This window comes from Lathyrus oleraceus, chromosome 6 (assembly GCF_024323335.1).
Source record: "Lathyrus oleraceus cultivar Zhongwan6 chromosome 6, CAAS_Psat_ZW6_1.0, whole genome shotgun sequence".
In the NCBI taxonomy this organism is placed as follows: Eukaryota; Viridiplantae; Streptophyta; class Magnoliopsida; order Fabales; family Fabaceae; genus Lathyrus; species Lathyrus oleraceus.
This window is the reverse complement of record NC_066584.1, coordinates 125,275,854-125,303,853: the sequence shown is the minus strand read 5'-3', so window position 1 is coordinate 125,303,853 and position 28,000 is coordinate 125,275,854. Positions and strand designations below refer to the sequence as shown.

At 35.7% G+C, this 28,000-nt stretch overlaps 1 protein-coding gene across 2 annotated transcripts; it reads right to left on the bottom strand.

The window, feature by feature from the left end:
* Positions 1-27: 27 nt before the first annotated feature.
* Positions 28-12,756, bottom strand: LOC127097171 (glucomannan 4-beta-mannosyltransferase 9). Of its 2 annotated transcripts, XM_051035681.1 has the most exons (10): positions 12,217-12,756; positions 11,868-11,966; positions 9,779-10,031; positions 8,763-8,867; positions 1,560-1,670; positions 1,329-1,465; positions 1,128-1,241; positions 843-1,042; positions 565-759; positions 28-467 (listed from the first exon to the last, which is right to left on the bottom strand). In XM_051035681.1, the coding sequence occupies exons 1-10, from the start codon at positions 12,514-12,516 to the stop codon at positions 305-307; spliced, it is 1,677 nt and encodes a 558-aa protein (XP_050891638.1). In that variant the 5' UTR covers positions 12,517-12,756; the 3' UTR covers positions 28-304. The 2 variants fall into 2 exon arrangements, with proteins under 2 accessions (XP_050891638.1, XP_050891639.1); XM_051035682.1 differs by lacking the exon at positions 8,763-8,867 and having other exon boundaries at positions 30-467; positions 12,217-12,752.
* Between the last annotated feature and the right edge of the window lie 15,244 nt (positions 12,757-28,000).

The window sequence follows — 28,000 nt, the reverse complement described above, 5'->3', positions numbered from 1 at the left end:
TGAAAGAATAATGGAATAATGTATGTTTCTCTCCCTACATCTAATACACATATTTATCTTTCAATTCTTGTTTTTTGTTTTCTCTACTACATTTTCACTATGCTTTCTTTTACCTTGCAATCCTTGTAATTCATATTAACTATAAATTCAATAAATCTAACTCGAATTCTAAGTTACTCTATCAAATTATTTGTTAAAAATGAAACTTTCTCATCAACAAAATTCTCCACATGAATACTATACTACAACATAATTGAAGTAAAAAAATAGAAATTGGTAAATGAATCGCTCATGCCAAGTTCTTCTACGAGTTGGGAACAACAGTGCCAACATATCCAAACGCCAGGATGAAGAAAGCAATCGATTGGATGTATAGGAATACGAAGAACTGATTTTTCCCATACATAACATCATATGAACCGCAGAATAGGAGGTAAAGTCCAACACAAAGTTCTGACATTCCAATCCTAATATAAGCACAAAAAGAAATCAAACACAATGATTATATTTTTGCTTATAATTGTCGAGACGTGAAATACAGTAATATTGTACACTTTATTTTACCTGTCTCCAATCTTAAGTTGAATATTTTTGGATACTTTACCCCCACCTTTAGCCTTGAGAGTAGCTCCAAGTTTTTCGGTGACAACCCATTCATTCACTCTACTAGCCTCTAATAGACCAATAATTGTCGCCTTTGTTCGATGGAGAGACATCGTATTTTCAAAGAGAATCCAAAAGGACACTAAATGGAATGACCTAGAAATTGAAAAACAAATTATGTAACCTTGCCATGTTTTAAATTGCCAAATAAAAGAAAGAGAAATACAGTAAAAAAAAACCTTGGTGTTCCTACGGATTTTAGAAGGGTGATGACGAAAGGAATATAAACAGATCCCCATTTAGGGACAACAACTTCAGGCACCACAACGGTTGCGGGTAACACAATACAATAGAACACAAATGTGTTGACGTGTGCCACAATCTTCCGAACGAAGAAAAAACTGTAAAGAATATATATTTTCTTCCATAGAGACACATTCTGCAATGGACAAACACTTTTCAACAACGAAATTTATTTATATTTATATATTAATGTAAATAAATTGTTGATTTAGGAACGTTACCTTGCTTGCGAAAATCTCCATAGCGGTTTTTCTGAAGAGATTGGCAGGACCACATGACCATCGGTGTTGTTGATATCTAAAGGCCTTTAAAGTGCTTGGCAATTCGTTTATAACCTATATATCATGAAATCCATCACACTCTTGAATCATATTAAACTTTGTAACAATAAATTTTGAGTTTAAACTAAGAGAATATATAACCTGTAAATTGGAAAGGTATAAGAACTTCCATCCTTTGAGACTTGCGCGTACAGAAAGATCCATATCTTCCACTGTGGTCCTATCTTTCCACCCGCCAGCTTCATTCAATGCTGAAATTCTCCATACACCTGCAGTTCCTGTATAGAAAGATCCATTTTTTATTAATGATGTTGAGTTTTAGTGAAATGAATGATTTCTTATCTATTTAATGATAGAAAAAAGAGAGATTACCGTTGAAGCCAAAGAAGGCGTAAGCTGAAGAGCTCACTTCTTGTTCCACTTTAAAATGGTAATCGAGTGACATTTGTTGCATCCTCGTCATCAAACATTCATCGGCATTCACTAAAAACAAAGAAGGAAAAAAAATACAAATTATTAGCTAATTTATTCCATATTTAACTAAAGTGAGTGTGCAGTAGATGATACCAAAGATATTGTAACTACGAATCTTGAAAGATTAAAGTTCTTTTAGAAAGCTGGTGAATTGAGATTGAATGAAAGCAACTTTAGAAATGTGAGCTTTGTAGATGATAGAATCTTAGGAGCTGGTATGATGATTAGAATAATTCAAAGCTCTTCAAAAATATTATTCAGATTTTAATCATACCAGGATTTTTGATGTGTGAGAATAAAGAATAATGACAACTAAAATAGATGTCTTCTAATAAAAATAAATCTCTATGCAATAAAAGATCAACTTAATTTGGTAGAAAAAGATAAAACACAAGAAACACTATAACTTGTTTACCCAGATCGATCAAACTGATTCACAAGAAACAAAACTCATTATTAAATTGATCCACAAAGTGAAACAATCAAGTTCAATACACAATTTTTTTTAGACTGGATTTGATATTCGACATAACCGAATCGCATGTCGGAATCAACCCTGACCGATGTCATAGTAGAATGACCACCAACGGTCACCAGATCTCTGTCGCGGACCACCAACCCCAGACATGCTAGACCACCATGTAATGTCGTCGCCATCTTCGTCGATTTCTAACTGATTTTTGTGTTTTTCAATCTTTAAATTTTTTAATTTCTCTTCATTACTTAATGTTTTAAGACATACATCAACAACCTTGTTGCTCTATACCAATTCAACATCTATTGAACAATTTTTATCAAATTCAAGTCTTTCTTGAACCTTGATCTTACCACTTACATCCAATTGCTTCCAATCAATTTTTTTGCTTTAGTAGTCTAACAAGCCCACATGTATGACTTTTCAACCATCTTTGACTCCACATGTTTTCGAATGACTCAACTATCTTTACTTTAAAAATTCTTTGGATCTTAGAATCTCTAGACTTCATCCAAAGCAATAATACCTTCTTTACATAAAAAATAACATTATTAAAGTATTCAAAGGATCTGGGTAATGAGATCAACAAGAGTAAAGTCTTGTCCTCATCATCAATCTTCACCTCAATATTCTCAATATCATCAATAATCTTGTAAAAGTCGGTCATCTATTCCACTATAAATTTGTTCTCTACCATTTAAAATGAGTAGAGTTATTGTTTCAGATAAAAACTGTGAGACAAAGACTTGGTTATATACAATTATTCAAGTTTTCTATATTCAAATAGCAGTCTCCTCCTTGATGACTTCACTTAGAACTTTATCTCTTACGCATAAGATAATGGAATTTCTGGCCTTATCCACCATCACAGTCTTCTTCGTTTTTGTTAGTCATGCAAGCATCAATGACTCACCCTTCAATGTTTCAATACACTTCTCTTGAGTTAAATATGCTTGCATCTTCATTTTCCACCACTCAAAATCGTTGTCCCCGAAAAACCTCTCGATCTACCATTTAGAATACATGGTGCTTACTTGTAAGCAAAATCCTTTTGTCACATGTTGGACGCCACTTGTTGTGAAAAATTGATAGAATTATTCAAAGTCTTCAAAAGAACAATTCAGATTTCAATCACTCCTAAAAGTTTGATGTGTAGGAACAAAGAACAACGACGGCCAAAATAAATGACATTCAGCAAAATTAACTCTATAAGCAATAAGACATCAACTTAACTTGGAAGAAGAAGATAAAAGAGAAGAAACACAATAACTTGTTTACCTAGTTCTGATTCATTATATACTTCCAAAATTTGTTACAAAAGATTACAAATGAGTTATAAGAAAATAGTCGCCCAAATTCTCATAAACAAACTCATTTTCTACAAAAGTGTTTCCACATCTTTCAAACTCTTTATATATGAACAACAAAAACTCAAGGTGTTTAGAAGTATTTCTCAATCCCCCTTAGATATCTCAAATTATTTCCCGAATTCTAAGAACACACTTTTATCTTGCCTCTCTTAGATTGCCACTAAGATTTCCAAATCCTTCTCTCTGTCTTAACCTCTCAAAGTTTTGAAAGTTTTTAAGATAAGAACTATGGAGATACATATTTATAAATGTTGAAATCCAGTGGACAATTAACAAACCCAAAATACAACTCATTAATAAACAGATTCACAAGCCGAAACAATCAAGTTCGATACACAAAAATATTTGGAAGGGACTTGATATCTAACGAATCTGAATCGCCCGCCGCAATCGACTCGAACCGTCGTTGTCGACGGATCACCGAAGCTCAACCGCATAATCCTGCCGCCGGGACTTGCCTGACCACCATGCAATGTTGAAATCCAGTGGACAATTAACATACCCAAAATACAACTCATAAACAAACTGATCCATAAACCGAAACAACCAAGTCTGATACACGGAAATTGCATGGACCGGATTCGATATCCCCCGAAATCGAATCACGCATCCGAATCGACAATATCCATACGACAATTGCTATCAACCGACCGCCACCAAAGCTCTGTCGTGGACCACTGCCGTCTGAACTTGTCGGACTACTATGTAATATCACTTCCTTCTTCGTCCACTTACAATTGATTTTTGATTTATGCAATCTCCAAACTTGCTTCTTTCTGTTTATCACTTAAGGTTTTAAGGCATACTTCAATAATCTCCATCTTGACTTGAAACCGTGGTGATGTCAATTTACCTATCAACCACCTTGTTGGTCTTTGTCAATTCAATATCTATTTAACAATTTTTATCAAGTTCAAGCCTTGCTTGAACCTTGGTCTCGCCACTTGTATCTACTTGCTCTCAACCACCTTTTTTTCTTTAGTAGTCTAACAAGCCCACAAGTATGGTTATTAGACCATCTTTGACTCCCCATGTTTTTGAATACCTTTCTAAAGGTTCATGTTTATGAGTTTTTCAATTCTTCAACCACATGTAAAACATAATACTCAAGACAAATATAAACTCCCCTGTGAGATGGTATGATCTTCCTCCTTACATTATCACGAGTCAGATGATAATAAAAGACCTCTATAATCGATCCCTCACCACTACTAATATCTATAATAGGAATCTTCACCTCAAATTGAATATTCTCTACCTTAGTTCCTAAAAGCTTCATCCCCATGTATTTACTTTTCTTTCCCTTACGGGTCTTATTAAAATTAATATATCTGCAATTGATGAACTTCAATCCTCCAGGTTTCATTCCTAATAACTTATAAATCTTTTTACCTATTAGATATCCATTAAAGACACAATCTACAATTTTTCCACCAAGCATAATTAGCTTAATTTGTACAACATACAAAGCTTTATTGACCTTTGAATAAGAGCAGTTTTCAGATTTCCTACTAAAAACTACCATGTGTTTGGAAGTTTATTCTTGTAAATGAATACATATTAATCATGTAAACTATTTTGGCATCGGCCTTATCCTAGAAACTAGATGATAACTTAGCAGATAAATGTGTTTCTATCCATTGTCTTCTGCAAAAATCATTAAACTGCTATAAAACAACCTCCAAGCATCCACCATTCCTTGACCTCAAATCCCATACTTTAATCTTGTCATGAAAGTCTTCATTAGTTGATGATGAAATAAGAACAACATTGGAACCTTATAAAATCTATACGCCACATATTTTAGACCCTTAAGGTATGATCAATTAACCATGCAAAACTTTGAACACCCCATGTTCAACTCTAGTACAATAACCTAGATCGTCAAACATGTTTATGGATAATAAATTTCACATGAGCTTTGGAAAATACCTCATGTTATGAAGAAGAAACTCACGGTCATCAACCATTTTAAGTATGATTATACCAATACCATGAACCTTGCAAGCCTTATTGCACCAAAAGAACTAATTTACCTTGCTCCAGCTTCAAAGTCTCAAAGTATTATTTTCTTAGACACATGTGATAAGCGCAACCCGAGTCCATGACCTAACTCTCTTAAGTCTCCAAACATGACACCACTAGTGCATCCAACACTACCATAATTATCCTTATCAGAGGCAACCGCAATCTAAATAGAATCATCATTGCACCTCTTCTTGGGACAATCCCTCCTGAAGTGAGCGGTTTTGTGACAAGTAAAGCATTTTAACCTTGATTTGTCAAACCTACTTGATTTGTACATCCATCTACATTCATTTCCTTATCTTGAGACACTCAAGCTTACACCACTATCGTTAGACTTCAAATATTTTACCTTTGAAAAATCTTTTGATCTCATAGTTGTATGGACTTCATCCAATTTGATAGTACATTCCTTATCATAAAGAATAACATTCTTAAAGTGTTAAAAGTATCTGGGTATTGAGCTCAACAAGATTCGAGCATTGTCCCCATCATTGATCTTCAACTCAATATTCTCAAGATCATGAATAATCTTGTAAAATTTGGTGAACTACTCCACTATGGATTTGTTCTCTACCATTCAGAATGAAAAGAGTTGTTGTTTTCAGACACAACCTGTAAGACAAAGACATTGTCATATAGAATGATTCAATTTGTTTCCATATTGAAGCCATAGTCTTCTCCTTGGAGAATTCACTTTGAATTGTGTTCATGAGGCACAAGATAATGGAACTTCTGACTTTATCCACCATCTCGGTCTTCTCTTCTTCTGTTAGGCGTGCATGCATCTATGCCTTAACCTTTAATGTTTCAATACACTTCTCCTGGGTTAAAATTGCTTGCATCTTCAGTTTCCAAAACCCAAAATTGTTGTCTCTGGAAAACCTCTTGACCTGCCATTTAGAACTCATGCTGCTCACTAGTAAACAAAATCTCTTAGCCATACGGTGGATGCCACTTATTGTGAAAACTGATAGAATAATTCAAAGCGCTTCAAAAGAATTTTTTAGATTTTAATCACACCAAAAAATTTATTGTACAAGGAAAAAGAACAATGACAATTAATATAAATGACTTTTAGTAAAACTAACTCTCATTATTGTTGAGAAACAAGTGTGAGTTGTGTAAGTCCCACATTGTTTGGAAAAGTAGAGGTTGAGCACTTTATAAGTGAGAGGACCCATACACCAATTTCCTTAATGTTTTTGATTAATATATGGTGTCTCTCTTACTTGTTTGGGTGAGTCATTGACCTTTAGGTGAATATTTGATCAAATGTGAATGATTCCCCCTCATGATGACCCATCAGTAGTATCATAGTCGATGGTTTGAGTAATGGATCGACTCCTTGTATCAAAAGTCTTTTTGGTATTGTGGTAGTCAGACGACGTGTCTCGTTGACGTGCCAATGGCGTGGTAAGGGTGTCTATCAATGATGGTACAAATATGTGGATAAAAGAGCTTTCTCTTGAGGGGGCATAATGGATAGACTCACACTTGATGAGAGATTATTGAGAAACAAGTGTGAGTTGTGTAAGTCACATATTGCTTGGAAAAGTTTAGGTTAAACATTTTATAAGTAAGAGGACTCATACACCCATTGTCTTAAGGTTTTAGGTCAATATGTGGTATCTCTCTCACTTTTTTGGGTGAGTATTTTACCTTTAGGTGAATGTTTGACCCAACGTGAATGTTTTCCCCTCATGATGACCCATCAATACTATCAGATGATTTGAGTAAGGGGCTGACTCCTTATTTCAAAAGTCTTCCTGACATTGTGGTAGTCAGGCGACGTGTCCCATTGAAGTGCTCGTGACATGTTAAAGGTGTTTGTCGACGATAATACAAGTATGTGGATAAAGAACTTTAGCTTGAGGGGAATCATAGTGGACAGACTCACACTTGAGGGGAGATTGTTGAGAAATAAGTATGAGTTGTATAAGTCCCATATTACTTGGAAAAATGGAGGTCGAACATTTTATAAGTGAAATGACTCATACACCCATTGCATTAAGATTTTGGGTGAATATGTGGTGTCTCAATCACTTGCTTGGGAGATTCTTTGATCTTTAGGTGAGTGTTAGACCTAATGTGAATGTTTTCCCCTCACGATGACTCATCATGTACAATAAGACATCAACTTAACTCGACTGAAGAAGATTAATGACAAGAAACATAATAACTTGTTTACCCAATTAAATCAAATGATCTACTATGAAAAATAAAGCATCTTTCTCATTCATTATACTTTCAAAAGTTATTTCAAAAGATTACAAATGAGAGAGACACCACCTTGTTTTCATTCACTTGTTTGGGTGAGTCATTTTTTACCCAAGTGTTTTCCAATCTCTTCAACTCTTTATATATGAATCACACAAGCTCAAAGTATTTAGAAGTGTTTCTCAACCCCCCTTAGATATCTCTAAGGGTTTTCCGAATTTCAATAACACACTTTTAGATAACCATTGCCTTTCTAAGATTACCTGTTAAGAAATATGGTTTGGTCTAACTCAACCCTACAAAAATACCTTGTAGGGTGAGGATTTCCTCCACTTATAAAGACATGCTCATGCCATATATTGTCTAACGTGAGACTCTTAACACACTTCCCACATCCAGAACTAGATATTTTGAACATGGAAATAAATGGTGCATGATCAGATAGCGGAAAACTGATAGCAGATGGTCCATCGATCTTAAATCAGGCTCTGATATCATGTTAAGTAATGTGGTTGGGCCTAACTCAACCCTATAAAACCGGATTGCACTCTATATAAACAGTTTAAATGCTTATCTCCAACCAATGTGGGACTTGGGATTTTCCCAATACACCCCCTCACGTCCGACACTCTTTTGGACTTGGTGCATGGATATTAACGATGGGGGACCCATGGTCCGATTGATAGCCTCTGATACCATATTAGAGTTTGACATAACTCATCCTTATAAAATCGGCTTATAAAATGAGGGGTGTCACTCTATATAAACTCTTTTAATGCTCTATCTACAACCAATGTGAGACTTGGGATTTTTCTAATATTACCACTAGTCCGTCTTCAGCTCTCAAAGTTCTGAAGATTGTTAAGAAAAGAATGATAGAGATACATATTTATAAATGTCGAAACCCAACAGATACTTAACGAGTCTAAAACACTACTCATTAACAAACTGATCCCAAAAGCAAAACAACCAAGTTCGATATATGAAAATTTCCTATATCGAATCTAATACCTGACACATACAAATCACCATCCATAACTAATCTAGATTGTCGTTGTTGACCAACTGCCGCTGGCTGTCGAAGCTCTGTCGCCAACTCCCTCCGCCCGGGCTTACCTATCACCATATAATGAGGAAGTCGTCTTCAGCGACTTTCAAACTAGTTTTTAATTTTTACGATCTCGAAATATATTTTTGACATCATTAATTAAAAAAAACCAATATAGTTTTCAAATCAACCCATATACTTCTAATATTTATTATTTTCATAGTATTATGAATCATCCTTATACACCTTAACAACAATATATATATATATATATATATATATATATATATATATATATATATATATATATATATATATATATATATATATATATATATATATATATATATATATATATATATATATATATATTATATATATATATATATATATATATATATATATATAATTGTTAGATATGGAAAGACGCGTATTTAAAGGAAAAAGCGTTTCCATATTCATTTTGGGGACAAGTTGTCTCTAAAGTAGTATATATTCTCAAGAAATACCCTGCAAAGAGGTTGAATGGAGTTGTTCTTAAAAAAAACATGGACAGGGGAAAGTTAGTTGTGAATCATCCATCATTCAAAGACTTTTTGTGCACTTTCCTACAATCACGTGTATGATTAGAGAAAAACAAAGTTATAAGATAAGAAAACTATCACTCCTAAATTCCCATGTGAAATTGAGGACATTGAAGCTTCTCAACACTAATTCAACAATTATCCTTATTTATACACGACCCTTGTTTCCATTTTTCTATGTATATAAAAAACATTTTGTTAAGTAGCCATTCCCACCTTTCCCTGCTCAAAATTTATACCAAAAAACAATGATGACTAAAAAAGAGACATAGTATTCAATTCAAGCACCAAGTGGGACCTACCTCACCCACCAACAATTTGTCTATCAACACGTGTGTGAACATGTTATAAGCTTAATGCGATCTAGAACAAAGAGAATGAGAAAGGTAATTTACCAAATTTCCAGCGAGCTTGCACGAGACCAATTTCAGGATTATTGACAAGGAAAGGAATGGTTCGGCGGAGAAAATCAGGTTGTGGTTGAAAATCAGCATCAAAGATGACAACATAGTCACATTGTGTCACATAGCTATGTTTCATTCCTTCTCTTAGAGCACCAGCTTTGTAACCATTTCTGTTGTCTCTAACTTCATACTTTATGTTCACTCCTTTGCTTCCCCATATATTGCACTCCACCTGGACCAACTCCTGCATTCACAATCGAATTTGTTTCTAAAATTACCACTATTCTCAAATTAAATATTAAAATAATCTTGTTTTTAAATTATTTATCAAATTAATTATTTTTTAAATAAAAAAATTACATGACAAGAGCATACGCAATTGCATATGACACATGTATATTTTTTTGCACTAAGGTACCAATCCTAGTAGCGCATGCATATATATGATGCAATAAGAGTATGCATCACTGTGAGTGACATATATATATATATATATATATATATATATATATATATATATATAAAAAGGGGAGACATCAGGAGGAGTGACACATACATGTAAAATGTTATTGAACACGCGTCATGAGAAGGAGAAATGACGCATGCATGCAATATTGGTAAAAAAATAACATGCAATGGCATCAAGAGGAGTGACACATGCATAATATTATTCATGTGTCATAGATAGTGGCGTCTATTTTTATTATTTAATTTTTTATTTAAAAAATGATTAGTTTGATGAATAATTTAAAAATATGATTATTTTGAATTTAATTTGAAAATACTAGGTACTTTTAAAAAAAAATTACAATCACTTTTAACGATAAATTTTTACATCTTTTTATAAAATATTTTTAAAAAAAATTTAAAAATTTAAATTTTTAAAAAATATATGAAATATTAGTTTTTTAATTAAAAATTATTAGAGAGGAAGAACGAGTATATTCTTAAAGCTCAAGCAAGACCCACCACAATAAAGAGGGAATCAGCGGCACACAGTTTTATTGTACGGTTGTTATCCATACCATTATAAGCAATAATATCCTATAATATATATTTTTATTTTTTAATGTAACACTTTTCCTTCAGCAAAATAAATTTTGATCTCACTTTCCTTTGACGTTTGATTGGGCAAACGGAATCACAACTAGACATGACACATGTCTATGAGGTGGATTCATTAATGTCATAGAGAAAAAGTTAAAAACAAAATTTAAGAAAAGAATCCGAATCTAAAACGCGTAATGGCCTTACAAACTTGTGAACGTTAATGCTCTATCTTGTACTTACTATTAGATTCGAATTTGGATTTTAGGAAAGTTTACAAAATTATAACTTTGTAAGATCCAATGGAAATAAAAAATGTGGGTATTTAATAGAATAATGCTAACATATCTCCTAAAAATACAAGATAATAATTTATTTGTAAAAATATTTTCTTTGAATGCGTAATTTTTGAAATTTAAAATATTATTTTATTTTATACAATTTTTTAAATTATAATATCCTTATATAAAAATAACTAATGAATGCATCGAAATATAGGACTATGTTGTCATAGATCCAAAAATCCTAAACTAAACAGTGAATGAGAAAAATTAAAGGAAGTATACAACTAAGATAAACTAATTTTATACTATCATCCAATAAAATTATAATATTTTATCATATATTATATCAATATTTTAAAATTAAATATTAATTTGATAGGATAGATGTTCATGATTGATTAACATTATAAAAATATTTTGTATTATTAACTTTTTTTTTAACTTGAGGGCCTAATGTGCGTACTAAAATCACAATTTAAAATTATTAACTAAAGATCTTTTTAAATTTTACTTTATTTGTTCCATAATGAGTCACGCAGTTGACTATTTCATACATCTTAAAAAAAATAATATTTTTATTAAAATATCCTTATTATATATTGAAAATGATGAAAATAATATTAATTAAAATTTAAAATTGAAAAATATATATTAAAAATTAAAATAAATTATTTATTTTCGAATACTATTTTATTTTAAATGAATCACCTATTTTTTATAGTTATTATATAAGCAGAGATAATACCTACCTTGATAGTTGGGTCAGTTGAATCATCAAGAATTTGGATGATGAGCCTATTAGAAGGCCAAGATAGTCCACAAGCAGCACCAATTGATAACTGATAGACCTGCATTTATGTACTCCTATATTAAATTCAAAGACAGCAAAATTTACACTCTCAAATTCATTTTATATATATATATATATATATATATATATATATATATATATATATATATATATATATATATATATATATATATATATATATATATATATATATTAATTATTTAATAAATTTAAAAAGAGAAAAAGAAATATTTTTATACAAATGAGGCAGTATATTTATAAAAAAAAATGAGCATTCAAAAATTTACCTCTCCTTCATTATACATTGGAATTTGAACAAGAACCATTGGGTAATTAGAGTTTCCCAACTCAAGATCATCCTCAAAACACTCCCATTTATAACGCTTCTCTGGTTTCCTACCAAACATCTTCACCAAACAAATCGAAATTCCCATATAAACTTTATCAACCAACATCATCAACGACATGCCTAGGCACAAAAACACTGCAACTCTCAGCATTGGCACAATCACTGGCTCTCTAATTTTCCTCCAAATGAACTCAATTTGCATTCCAATTCCTTCGTTCACTACTTCAAATGCCTCCATTTTTTATTACAAACAAATGGGAAAGACAATGACACACTTGGTTGAAATGAAACCAGATCTCAAAACATGCTTATGGTGTTGTGTGAATGTCAAGACCAGAGCAAGGAAAATAAAAAGTTGAATAAATTCAAAGAAATGAAGAACAAAAAGATATAGAGGATGAGTGTGGGCCTGTGGGGTATGAACTCTAGTTCGAGAACAAGTGGACTAAAGAATGTTTGCATCAGAAAAAAATTTATAAGATCTACAATACAATGTACTAGTACTACAATATAATAATTTGTCTTGTATCATTCAAATAATACATGTGGTTTAATTTGTAGTTGTTTGTACTCATTGTTTATTTAATTATTTTTTATATTTAATTAATAATGTATAAAGATATTTTATACTATTAATTAATTATAATCATTGATTTATTTAAAATATTTAATTTTAATTTTATTAAAATAGTATATTTAAATTATTACTATACATTAATGGTGTAATGCTGTAAGTTTTTTATATACAATGGATATTAATTAAATTATTATTTTTTAATTTAATTTATATAGATAATTTTTTTATGTTATGAGTCAATCACAATCCATCATTAAATATTTTTGACGTTTAGTTTAATTATTTTTGAAAGCATGCCTACTTTTATAGGAAATTATCTTCCGTTTTTATGGTCTTTGATTTTATGTTCTTTTATTTATATGGTTTTCCTTTTTTTAATAAATATATTACTACTTTGGACTTTATAAAAATTATTATATTCTATAAAATCGTTGCAATTGAAATTGTACGAAGTCCTACACGTGTCGATCAAAAGAAAAAAGTTCCCTACCTTTGCCAAAAGAAAAAGTGTATTATTATGAAACAAATAAGCCAAAAATGTGTTTTTATTAGGAGTTATTGCTCTAAAATTTTCGAAATGTGTTATTCATATCATATAATTTTGCCATTTAACTAATACTTATCGGGCATTATACTATTCTCTCCGGTTTTTTATAAGACTTCGATAAATACTATTAGTAAAATTATAAAAAAATATAGATTATTTTAATAATTAATAATATAAAAAAAGTAGAAAAATTCTATTTTTCAATTATTAATTTTATAAATTAATATTATAATGAGTCAATAAATATAGAATAAAATAAGATAAAAATATATTAAAGGAAAAAAAATAAAAAGTAGATTTTATAATTAAAGATAGTAATATACAAAAAGAATATTTTTCATTGAAAACATTGAATTTTTTCTTTTATAAACATTGAATCTATTTCTTGTTAAGACCTTATTTATTTGTAGATATTTTTATTCTTTTATTCTATTATTGATTAATGTTGAGAATGTGTTAAGTGTGAGTAGTGTGAATAATAGTCTCACATTGGTTGATAATGTGGAGACTTGAGCATTTATAAGTAAGAGAACTCACTCACCTATCACCTTAAGGTTTTGGGTGAATATGTGGTGTGTCTCTCACAAAGGTGTTGCTCTAGAAAAAGAAGTCTCACAATATTCAATGCTCCCTAGTGAAAAACTCCCCCAACGACGCCAGGATGGTGAATAAGAAACGTTCCGTTGAAGAGTGTCAATGGCGTCAGTGTGGTGAATAAGAAACGTTTCGTGCCATTGTTGCAGCGGATTAGAACAAGAATGATATTGCATGAATAGTAATTTTGGCATTAATTGGAATTGGGAATATTACAAGAGTATTTATACATTGAGAGAATAACAAAAAAATACAACTCAAAATACAACTAAAGTGACCCAACAATTAAATTCTATTATTTTTGGAAATAAATAACATAAATTTAATTGCATTTAACACACCACCTCACTTTAGTTGCTCCAAGTCCACCGTGTTCAAGCACTTCTTCAGCCTCTTGAACACATCATTTGTCACACCCTTTGTCAACAAATCCGCGACTTGATCTTCGCTTCGGCAATAGCTCAATCTAAGTTTTCCATCACCGACCAATTCTCTCAAATAATGAAATCGCATCTCAATATGCTTGCTCCTTCCGTGTGCAATCGGATTCTTCGCAAGATTTATTGCGGAAACATTGTCTATAAACAGTGTGGTAGCAACATCATCACCACATCCCAATTCCTTCAATAGATTCATAAGTCACATAGCTTGGCACACACCTAACGACGCCGCAATGTACTCGGCCTCACAAAAAGAGAGTGCTACAACCGGTTCCTTTTTCGAACACCAAGAGATTGGTGTACTACTAAACATAAAGATGTACCCCGCCGTCGATTTTCGGTCATCTTTATCTCCGTACCAATTAGAATCGGTGTAGCCAAGTAAATTGCACTTACGTCTCGTGTCCGATGGGGGAAAGAGAATTCCGCAACCAAGAGTACCTTTCACATATCTAAGGATCCTCTTGACCACCGCCAAGTGAGACACCTTATGTCTCTCCATGAATCTACTCGCAATACCGACACTAAAAGCTAAATCCGACCGCGTATTGCACAAATACCGTAACGATCCAATCAAGATCCGGTAAAGCGTTGGATCGACATCATCCTCCTCATCACTTTTGGATAGCTGCACTCTAGCCTCACAAGGTGTAATAGAAGCATTACAATGCTCCATATCACACTTTTTCAAAATATCTAGAGCATACCTCCTTTGGTGCATAAGCAACCCTACTTTTGACTTGTGAAACTCTATGTCAAGGAAGTAATTCATGACACCAAGGTCCGTCATCTCAAACTCTCTCATGAGCTCACTTTGAACCTTAAAATACTCTTGTCATGGCTGCCCGTAATCAAGAGATCATCAACATACAAGCAAAGTATAATAACACCATCATTCGTATCCGATCTCACATAAACTCCATGCTCGGATACACATCGTTTGAAACCAATGTTAATAAGAAAGTCGTCAATACGTTTGTTCCAAGCTCTTGGAGCTTGTTTCAAACCATACAACGCCTTGTGTAGCTTGTAATACTTCATCTCTTAATTTTTCATCACGAAACCGGGTGGCTGCCCCACATAGACTTCCTCAACAAGAGGACCATTCAAAAACGCAGATTTGACATCCATTTGGTAAACCATCCAATTGTTGTTATGCGCAATACCAACAACCAAACGAATAGTCTCTAATCTAGCCACCGGTGCGAATACCTCCTCATAGTCTATACCTTCTCGTTGCAAGAATCCCTTCGCCACTAACCGAGCTTTGTGCTTGATTACTTCACCTTTGGGATTTGCTTTAACCTTATAGACCCATCGCACACCTATCGATTTCTTTCCAAGTGGTAAATCGACCAACTCCCAAGTACCGTTTTTCTCAATAGATTCCAGCTCCTCTTTCATTGCACATATCCACTTAGGATCACTTAAGGCTTCTTCCTCATTTACCGGTTCAGATTCGGCCATAAGCGCGAAATGAACAAAATCACCATCGTTATTCACTTCGTTATCTTGGAATCTTTTGTAATCTCGGAGTCTATGAGGCAAGGCTCTTTGCCTCACTGGTATACCATTATTAACAACATCATTTTGCGCTACTGTAGGTGCTGGTACAGCGGTGTCGGAAGCCTCCGGATCAGTGATTTCAAAAAACTATTGCTGCTGTTTTTCTGTGAGTAACCGATTACTACTAGTAGGGTAATCGGTTATTGCTGCATTTTCTGCACTTTTGACTTCATCAAAAGTCACATCCCGGGTTATGACGATCTTCCGATTTTTTTCATCGCACAACTTGTACCCTCCAGTAGAGTGATATCCTACAAATATCATCTTCTCACCCTTATCATCCAATTTCTTTCGAAGTTGGTCTGGTACATGACGATATGCAATCGATCCAAAATCGCGCAAACGATTCAAATTCGATTTGAAGCCACTCCAAGCCTCTTCCGGTGTGAGTTTCTCCAGCTTCTTAGTGGGACACCTATTCAACAAGTAGGTGGCTGTAGACACGGCCTTGCCCCACAATTCCTTAAGCAAATTTCCCCACAAAGCATACTACGCACCATGTTCATTATTCTACGATTTTTCCTCTCGGCAGCTCCGTCTTGTTGAGCCGTATACGAAGGCACCACCTCACGTACAATTCCCTCAAGATCATAAAACTTCCCAAACTCACTAGAGGTATACTCACCTCCACTATCCGTTTTGAGAATTTTGAGCTTCCGACCGCTTTGGCGCTCCACCATGGATTTGAAATTCTTGAAAACTCCAAATACCTCATCTTTTCTCTTGATAAGATATGTCCAAAGCTTCCTACTAAAATCATCAATGAATGTAACAAAATATTGATTGCCACCATAAGTCTCTACTTGCATCAGTCCGTAAACGTCGGAACATACCACCTCAAGTAAGCCTTTGGTTCTTCGACCCGCATCTTTGCTAAACACATTCTTGTGTTGTTTAGCCTTCACACATTCCTCACACAATTTAGTTGGAATACTAATGTGTGGCAGCCCCATTACCATTTCACTTTGTTGCAACATTCTTAGATCCCTAAAATTAAGGCGACCAAGACGGTACTGCCATAACCACTCATCTCTACTTGCCGCGGTAGCTAGACAACGATGCTCCATAACCTTTAACTCAACCTTAAAGGTTCTATTGGCAGTCATCAAAGCTTTTAGAATCAACACACCATTTGAATCCAAAACGCGTAAAATCTTGTCCTCCAAACGAATTTTGTATCCTCTTTCAAGTAATTGGCCAATGCTTAAAAGATTACACTTAATTCCCAGTATATACAAGACATCTTTGATCCTTGAATGTCCACCATTCCTTTTTCTGATCAAAACATCTCCTACCCCTTCGGCGCTTAAAGTGGTGTCGTCGGCAAATTTGACTTTACTTTTTGCCGCTTGATTGATTTGCACAAACCAATCTTTTCGACCCGTCATATGTGTTGAACAACCGGAATCCAAGTACCACTCATCTCTCCCTTGGACTCCATCATGAACGGTAACCAATGCACTTCGATCCGAATGTGTTTTCTCGCTATTTTCCGGAACGGTACATCTGCTGTTCCGCAAACTGTCACTACTGTAGTTGCTGCCCGGAACATCCGCAATGCCATAACTCTCCTCCGTAATCATTACTAGAAGTGTGTCCTCATCATCTACCTCTTCCCTAGCAACCTTGGTTTCATTATTGTGATTCTCATTCGATTTACCACGACACGAATTTGCAAAGTGTCCAAACTTTCTACACTTGTAGCATTGCACCTTGCTCACATCACGCTTCTTAAAACCATTTCTATGACCACTATCCTTGGAGCTACTTTTACCCTTTTCACTCGTCGAATGCTTTGAATTTTGCGAATCGTTTGAACCAAAATTATGAAAATTTGATTTACCTCTCGCCACAAATTTTCCTTTCGACCTCTTATTCTTTTCATTGAAACGCGCTTGCAAAGCAATCTCCGATTTGGCTTTGTCGGCGCCTCTCTCATCCATCCTTTGTTCATGTGCCTCTAACGAACTCTGCAATTCATCCTTGCTCAAAGTTGTTAGATCCTTTAATTCTTCAATAGCCACAACTATGTTGCCGAAACACGACGTTAACGAACACAATACTTTCGATACAACATTCTGCTCAAGAATCGTTTCCCCACAAGATTTGATTTGATTAACTAACCGGATAATGCGCGTAATGTAGTCGTTGATCATTTCTTTGTCTTCCATTTGTGTTAACTCGAACTGTCGCTTGTAAGTTTGTAACCTTACAACCTTCGCTTTGACGACACCGGCATATGCTTTCTCCAAGATTTCACATGCTTGCTTCGCCGATTCACAATCGCCGACCTTCTCGAAATTATCGTTATCAACACACGAATGAATCAAGAATAGGGCTTTGTAATCCTTCTTCTTCTCTTCTTTGTGTGTAGCTCTTTGAATGTCGGTAGCCTCTGCCCCTAATTGTGTAACTCCATTGACGATGATCTCAAGCACCTCTTGATAACCAAACAAGACCTTCATTTGTTTCGCCCATTTATCATAGTTCTTCGAATCAAGAATCGGGAGATTGGTGGGAATTCGATCATTGGAAACGGTTGCCATTGTTGCAGCGGATTATGATCAATAACCAAAGCTCTTGATGCCAAATGTTAGAACATAAAACTCAAATTGAAGGTTTGACAATGGTGGAAGATAAGAAATTGGGGAAGATGAAGTTGAGAGAGAATTGGAGAGAACAAGAATGATATTGAATGAATAGTAATTTTGACATTAATTGGAATTGGAAATATTACAAAAATATTTATACATTGAGAGAATAACAAAAAAAAATACAACTCAAAATACAACTAAAGTGATCCAACAATTAAATTCTATTATTTTTGAAAATAAATAACAGAAATTTAATTGCATTTAACAATTAATAAGTTTTTTTTTCTTTTTTCCCTCGCATATTATAATAAGTTTACATCATAAAATTTGGGATATTGCATCCTACTAGCTCACGGAAAAATAAAAGACAAATTTTGTACATGTGCACCAAATAGACGTGTGTTAGTGTTATTTTGTATAGAATATGCCAAAAACATGTTTTTTTTAAAGGGATGTGACTTTTCTTTACACTAGAATGTGCCATTTATGGTCCTAATTTTTTAAAATTATTAGCAATGTGTACACAACATAACGTTTTTTATATTTGTAAAAAAGTGAATGTATTATTCAATTATTTAATTAAGGTATTTATGCGATTATCCTTAGGAATGTAAATTTGCATTAGTAAAGATTTTCACTGAGAATTTTTTGTCTTAGATTCAAAAAGATAATTTTGTTTTGCAGCAGGAATGGAAATAAAGACATTTTAAAGACGGAGACAACAAACATATTCTCTATCATGTTTAAAATATTATTATATTCTTAATTAATATATAATTTTAAATTATATATAAATTTATTTATTATTTTATATAATTCATTTTGTAAAAAATAAAAAAAAGATTTAAATGATTATTTTAATTTTTTTTGAAGTTTAAAAGTTTGGATTAAATATTTTCAAAAATAATATATTTATCATAGAGGATTAATTTATTTATTTCTCGTGGTTAACTTTTTAAATTTTTTTATTATTAATTTAGTTTAAAAATAATATTATTTTTATATGTTTATGGATCTCGCGGCACATGTGAGACGGGTTGGGGAAGAAAATGGCAGAGGATGAGAAATTGATTTTAGGATGCGATGGAGATAAACCGTCACATTGATATTACATTACAAGAAATGTGGTAAATTGTTGCTGGTTTTATTACGACGGTTTCAACCACCACAATTTATGAAAATTGTGTTTCCGCTAAGTAAATAATGGCAGTTTAACATTTACCATTACATAAATATGAAATGACCTCTGCATCCCTATGGACTCGTAAAGAAGTCAAATTATCATTAACCTCTATCCATAGGCTTCCGGTATTAAATGAGGTTATTTTCTTATTTGCCACTTATGTAACACCCGAAATTCATGGTAAAAAAAATTCTTAATTTATAAAAGAATTGAGGAATATAATAAAATAGCACAAAGGTGTACATAACATTCCACTGTTGTTTCAAAATAGAAAATTTGAATCCAAAACATAATATCAAGACACGATTATTGAGTTTATGACAAAATAAAAACATAGCAAATATTATCAACCCGATGTTACAATTTAAGAGCTATTATCCGGACTAGACTAATAGTTGATTTAAGGTCCGACGAAACATAAAATTATAAAGCAAAACAATTGAAGATGCATTGACGTCATCCTCCATAAATAATCAACAACTATCATTACTTAGTCTCGGTCTGGGAATCATTGATCGGAAAAATAGCAAGTGTACTATTTTTACCGATGTAGTAATAAGGAGTTTATTCCCAGTATCGATCTCGAGGATTGCGTAGGAATTACTTATTTTAATTCGATTCTATTAAACAAAAGATAATGGTTGGGTTGTTGTGGAATTGAGAATAATAACACGAAAATAGTAAAAATAATTGATTAAGATAAAAGATGCTAGGGTGAGTGGTTGAGTTAGTCGGTTATGAGTTTGTCCTGATTTCCTTACTACCTATGATACCTTCAATCACCTAACCTCAGAATGCTCTTGCCTAAGTCCTTACACAAGAAACTATTAATCTACCAATTATTACTCAAATGTCCATTCAATTAATCATTGGTGTTAATCATACGCAATATAAAAGTTTACGGTGATTTACGAAAGTTACTAGTCCTAGATGATACATTCATAAACCCAATTGTGTGAAAACCCTAACAATACAGTTATGTTATTGAAAGTCATAGATCAATTTGTATTTGTCCGATACAAAAGCATAATAACATCACACAATTAAATTGAAATACGTAACATAGTAATTAAGGAATCATGGGTTCAAATTCATAGCATACGATAACATCAGGACCACCCCCTAGCATCAGGGGGTTTAGCCTCTCATAGTACTTAAAGAATTCATAAAGTAAAGATTAGACATTACAAAGAATTAGGAGAGTTTGATCTTCAATGGTGGCTACCCTTGAATCTCGCCGTCTTCGAATCCGTCGTATTCGCTATCTTCTCCACTGTAATGCTTTTGTTCGTCTGTCAAAAGGTCCCTTCTTCTTTCTCTTCCAAGCCTTCTTATAGTTTCAGATGACCTTATTCCAAGTTAAAGGTCCAAACTACCCTTACTGAGCAGAATCGGTTCAAACAGCAAAAATTAGGTTTTCCAAGCTGCGTTCAATTAACACGGCCGTGTGGTGGAACACGGGTGGCCGTGTTGTTCCTCAGGATTAATTTATTTTAACATCAGTTACAGTAGCATCAACACGGGTCGTGTCCCTGCACACGGGCGCCCGTGTTAATGCACTGTTTTAATCAACACGGCCGTGTGGTGGCACACGGGTGGCCGTGTTGATCTCTGTTTTCTGCTTCATCTTTTTCTCTGCTTGACCAACAACACGGCCGTGTGGTGGCACACGGGTGGCCGTGTTGACCTGCTGTTCTGTCATATTTTCGTCCTTCAGAGTGTCCAGCACTTCACCATTCTTGCTTTTAAACCTGGAACAATGACACTACCCAAACGAAGCATAAACGAGATCTTTTTGACATAAATTCGTAATCGAATGTAATGTAATATCAAACCAACAAAACATGATACTTGACTCAAATGCAACTAAAAACAAACATAAATCTTACCAAGGTGATGAAAATATGTCGGATTAGCGGCGGGAATTCAATGGAAATGGTGACTGATCACAACCCCAAACTTGTCTCATTGCTTGTCCTCAAGTGATGTATTGAGTCCAAACAAAGGTCACCCCCGAATTCGTTTTCCACAATGCCACCTAGTCTTTCACATTCGTGTTCTTCCTTTCCAATCGAGTTTCAGGTCTCTCCGATTCAGGCAGTTTACCACATTTTCACATCCGAAACCTCTTCACCTGCAAGCTTTTCACACACTCACAATATCTCTCAGGGTTAGGTGTGTACACTCACAGCACAGTATACAATATCAGACTCTTAACTTTGAATACATTCTAATGTCACCACCACAGCAGATTCCACACACTTTTTGAGGTCTTTTTAGGTTGTAACGGGGCTTGGGTACGGTGGGATAAACAAAAAATGGATAACAGAGGGTTTTTGAACTCGGTAGTCATGTTGTGTACTTTTTCTTTCTTTTCTCTTTTTCGTGCATCACGGATACTCTGGGGTAAAAACTCTTTTGACTCTTTTGCTACTCAAATTTTTCGAGCATTTTATATCTGTTAGAGTCTAAGGTCTCGGCAAGTGCATTTTTCTCTTTTGTTTTTTTTTTTTTTTTTTAAAGAAGATACATACTATTTCTCTTTTTGTATGATCTCATCTTATTTTTGTATGATCTCATCTTATGCACTTGCCTTCTCTTTCAAGATTTCCACCCCAAAACTTAGTTTTATTGCACATTCTGCACTTCACACAATCATACCGAGTTATGACACAAAAGGAAATGGATGATTAAAAGTTAACAGGGGTTTTATGATGAATAATGCTTAACGTTAACATGGGGTTTACAATGAAGAAAATGGCTAAGGCTCAACGGGGTTTTACGAATGGAAGCATACATATAGGGATGGCTAGAAAGGCCCTGGCTAAACAAACAACTTGCCTCAGTGTGTGTTGTCATGCTGTGACGTGTCAACAGAACATACGCAAAATCAGAGTGATAAAGTCATACCTGGCTGAACTCTCATGTTGATATTTCGTGTTTGGATTTTTGTGATCTCACCATGTTGGTTAGCTTGCAAGCTCTGAAGTCTCTTCGTGTTATGTGGTTCTTTCCTAACTTGGTCTTTCCATACCGCTTTCTTGGTCCGGTGTCCCCAAAATGTGTCCGACTTCTTTTCTCAAGGTTGCATCAACTTCCGGGGTGCCTTATCAGCCTTAGTTTTAGGGGTGTCATTCATCCACTACCATTGACCCCGAGCTCGTCCAACCGTTTCTCATCACCCTGTACACACAGTAAGTCCAAAAGAACAGAAAACAAACAAAACAAACAAACATACTAATATAATGATAACATAACTAAAACAAAATAAATTGAAAGAAAATAAAACATGAAAAGCGAAAAACCCCCCCACACTTGAACTAAACATTGACCTCAATGTTTAAAGTCAAACGCGAAGGGGACTTACAGTGCTCACTGTTGAGGAGGAGGCGGAGGATCGTGTGGAAAATGCAACATCAGACGTTGCATCATGGCCTGCATATCATCCATGACTGTCCCTTGCCGGAACAGTTCCACACTCTGTCTATCAAGTTTCGCACCTTGCCTGGTCTGCTCGGTGCGGAGAGTTCCCATCTCCGTCTGGATCCAACCCCACTGATCCTGCGACATAAAGGAAGAGCCTTCACTCGGTAGGCTCGAATCACGTGGGGGCGGCATACCGTGGGTCTCATCTTCTTCCATGTGCTCACCTGAGAGATCATGGTCCAACTGTGCATCTTCCCCTTCTGCTTGGGCGGAACCTGCGTACAACCAATTAGCAGCATTGGCTATGCAAATGGATCCAGGTGCCGGAAGTGCGAGCACTTCCGCATTTTGAATCATCAGCGCGTAATGAGTTGGCTTGATGGCAATCATTTGTTGATTGACTAGCGTGTGCATGTCAATCCTAGTCTTGCCCATTACTACAGTCTCTTCCATCAGCAGTTGATCATATCCGAAGTGGCCCGCTATCTGTGTGATCATACCACCTACAGAAATATCCCCAGTAGTTGCATGGCCCACCTGTTTCTGATGATTGGCGGCGAAAGCCGCTGCATTTACTCGCTCATTGTGAGCCATGCAATACAAAAAATATAATTCTCTCTTTGCCGCAACCCCAGTACTATCACCCCGTCCGAACAGGGTGTATGCCAACCCTTTTTGTGCATACCGAAAGCACGGGTTGTGAATTCCAGAAGCCTTGGCTGAGCTGGGGTTATACCCCGTTTTACCTGTAATAGCTTGCCAGAAATCAACAGCAGAAAAAGTGTCCGGAGGGGATCCGGGTCCCGATACCGGGAGTTTCAGAATACTCCCCAGTTCCGCAACCGACAGCTCATGATCTTCATCAAACATGCGGAAAGTAATTTGCCCATAAAACTTCAACTCCGACCCTGTCCACCTTCTCCGCATCTTGAGCTCAACCGTACTAAAAAATTCAAGGGTTATCCGAGCGAAGGTTGGTGCCTCAAATTGCATATATTCCAACATACCAATGGTGTGGAACATGCGGTGCACTTCCTCTTTCAAACCTAACTCCTCCAGGGTGGCATCACACATATATCTAGTCGGAATAAGCTTACGCTTGGCTAGAATGGCATACCTTTCTTGATGCTCCTGTTGGTCAAACAAAATGCCATGATTGTTTGTAGAGCGTCTAACCCGTTGCTTTGGTCGAGAGGACGTGGCCACCTCCTTTTCCTTGCTTGCACGCTTTGGAGGCATAATGTACCTGACAACAATTTCTCAACAATTCAACGAAAAGGTTAGTGAAATCGGCAACCGTCACTGTGTAGAGGACAGCGAGGGGAACACTTTTTGTGAAGGTGAGTTGATGTGAAAGTGAGTGGAGCAAGGAGAAATTTGAAGCTTAGTATGATGGAACCTAGGTTAACAATGGAGGAAGAGGGAGAAAGAGGTTTCCAAAATCAGAAAAAATAGGAATGAGTGGTGTGGAAGAGATATAAAAGCAAGTAGGGCCCACTATTGAAAATACCCAAAACCAAAATTTTTGAAATTTTTACCCGTTACCAACAACACGGCAGTGTCTCTCCACACGGGCACCCGTGTGAATTTTCTTTTTTAATTCACACGGCCGTGTGTCAGCACACGGGTGTCCGTGTTAACTTACTGTTTTAAACAACACGGCCGTGTTAATCCACACGGGCACCCGTGTGAATTTTCTGTTTTAATTCACACGGCCGTGTGTCAGCACACGGGTGACCGTGTTGATGCCCCTCTTTTTCACATTTTCTGAATTCGGAAATGCTTCTTTGGTCTGGCATCCTGTCACTGCGACTCGAGTATGACTCTGGTATTCTTTCTCCTTACCTGCAACACATGTCCCACCCCTACAAAAAGAAACGACAAAAACAAACAAAATAAGTTAGCAATCGAACACGTGGGTTGCCTCCCACGAAGCGCTTTGTTTAACGTCGCATGGCTCGACGGTTGCCCACCTCATTAGGTGAGGCGCATCTGGTCAATCAAACCCGGTTGTTGGCCTCTGTAATATGCTTTCAGCCTCTGGCCATTTACCTTGAAGATACCTCCATTGTCTTGGTTCATAATCTCTATTGCCCCGTGTGGAAAAACCTTATGCACGACAAATGGTTCGGACCACCTGGACTTTAATTTCCCAGGAAACAACTTGAGCCGCGAATTGAACAACAACACCAATTGTCCTTCCCAGAAATCTTTCCTGATGATTCTCTGATCATGCCACTTCCGAGTTTGCTCCTTATACATCTTTGCATTCTCATATGCCTGATTACGAAATTCTTCTAACTCATGAAGTTGAAGAATTCGGGATTCACCGGCTTTTGCATGATCACAATTTAAGAATTTGGATGCCCAAAAGGCTTTGTGCTCCAATTCCAAAGGAAGATGACAAGCCTTACCATAAATCAGCTGGTACGGAGACATGCCAATTGGTGTTTTAAAAGCGGTTCGGTACGCCCATAGCGCGTCATCCAGTTTGATTGCCCAATCTTTCCGTGAAGCACTAACTGTTTTTTCCAAAATCTTTTTAATTTGCCGATTCGACACTTCAACTTGCCCACTCGTTTGGGGATGATACGGTGTGGCAATTTTGTGCTTCACATTATATTTCTTTAATAAGTTCTCCATGAGCTTATTCAAGAAATGTGTTCCTTCATCACTGATAAGTGCTCGAGGCACACCAAACCTGGAGAAGATATTTTGTTTAAGGAAGCTTACCACTGCTCTAGCGTCATTAGAGGGGAGAGCTACGGCTTCCACCCATTTTGAGACGTAGTCCACAGCCACCAGAATATAATTCTTCCCAAATGAGGGTGGAAATGGTCCCATAAAGTCTATTCCCCAGACATCAAACAATTCCACCTCAAGCATGCCTTTTTGAGGCATCTGATTCTTTCGAGAGATATTTCCTGTCCGTTGACATCTGTCACACTCTTTCACCACTACTTAGGCATCCTTAAACAATGTGGGCCAGTACAACCCGGATTGGAGGACTTTTGCGGCTGTCCTGTCTCCACTAAAATGTTCCCCATAGTCTGAGTCATGACAAGCCTTTAACACTTCATTTTGTTCTTCCTCAGGGACACATCGACGAATTAGTCCGTCTACCCCTTTCTTATACAAGAATGGTTCGTCCCACAAATAAAACCTGCAATCATGAAGAAACTTTTTCTTTTTGTTATAATCAAAATCGTCAGGAATTATACCACCTACCAGGTAGTTTGCATAGTCCGCAAACCAAGGAACACCCACCACCGCGAGGATTCTTTCATCTATAAACTCATCCTTTATGGGATAGTCCTCTTCCGTCTCTTCAATCGGAGACATTCGAGACAGATGGTCAGCCACGGTGTTTTCACACCCCTTTTTATCTCGAATTTCAAGGTCAAATTCTTGCAACAGCAAAATCCATCTGAGCAGCCTTGGCTTTGAGTCCTGTTTAGAAAAAAGATATTTCAATGCAGCATGGTCAGTATAAACAATTACCTTCGTTCCCAACAAGTATTGCCTAAATTTGTCAAAGGCATAAACCACAGCCAGTAACTCCTTCTCTGTGGTTGCATAATTCATCTGGGCTGGATTCAACACATGGCTAGGATAATAGATGACGTGAAGGCGTTTGTCTTTTCTTTGCCCCAAGACAGCCCCCACTGCTATATCGCTCGCATCGCACATTATCTCAAAGGGTAGAGACCAATCAGGCGAGATCACTATAGGAACAGACACCAATTTATTTTTCAGAGTCTCGAAGGCTTCGTTACACTTCGTGTCAAACAGAAACGAAGTATCCTTCACAAGCAGGCTAGTCAAAGGTTTTGCGATCTTGGAGAAGTCTTTGATGAACCGCCGATAGAATCCTGCATGTCCCAAGAAACTCCGTATACCTTTCTCGTTCACAGGATGCGGGAGATTGGCGATCACTTCCACTTTTGCCTTGTCAACTTCTATCCCTTGATGGGAAATTTTATGACCAAGCACGATCCCTTCTCTCACCATGAAGTGACATTTTTCCCAATTCAGAATTAGATTGGTTTGTTGACACCTTTCCAGCACAAGTGATAGATTATACAAACAATTTTCGAAAGAAGATCCAAAAACCGAAAAATCATCCATAAATACTTCCATGTGCTTTTCAAGCATGTCGGAAAATATGGATGTCATGCACCTCTGAAATGTTGCAGGTGCGTTGCATAACCCAAATGGCATTCTTCTATAAGCAAAGATTCTGTATGGGCATGTGAATGCTGTTTTTTCTTGATCCTCCGGTGCCACAGCAATTTGGTTGTACCCTGAGTATCCATCCAGAAAACAGTAGAAATCATGACCTGCTAATCTTTCCAACATCTGATCGATAAAAGGTAAAGGAAAGTGGTCCTTCCTTGTAGCAGTGTTCAGTCTTCTATAGTCTATGCAAACTCTCCATCCTGTAACAGCACGGGTGGGGATCAACTCATTTTTTTCATTTTTTATCACCGTTGTCCCTCCCTTCTTTGGTACCACATGAACTGGGCTTACCCATGAACTGTCAGATATTGGGTAAATTAACCCTGCATCTAAAAGTTTCACGACCTCCTTGCGAACAACTTCTTTCATGGCTGGATTCAGTCTTCTTTGAGGTTGGACGACCGGTTTCTGATCATCCTCCATTAAAATCTTGTGCATACACATTGTCGGGCTGATTCCTTTCAAATCGTCCATCGCCCACCCAATAGCACCTTTGTATTTTTTTTAAGACTTTGATTAGCTCTCCTTCTTGTGTTTCTCTCAAACCTGAATTAAT

Bases quoted from the DNA above. Each gene is read 5' to 3' on its own strand.
- LOC127097171 (XM_051035681.1), bottom strand. From the start codon at position 12,516: ATGGAGGCATTTGAAGTAGTGAACGAAGGAATTGGAATGCAAATTGAG. The intron at 1,671-8,762 runs GTATTAGATTCG...CTTTGTTTTTAG, and splicing joins TGGTGATTTGTATGTGTCAG to TGAATGCCGATGAATGTTTG. The intron at 760-842 runs GTTTTTTTTTAC...TTCAATTTCTAG, and splicing joins AAATCCGTAGGAACACCAAG to GTCATTCCATTTAGTGTCCT.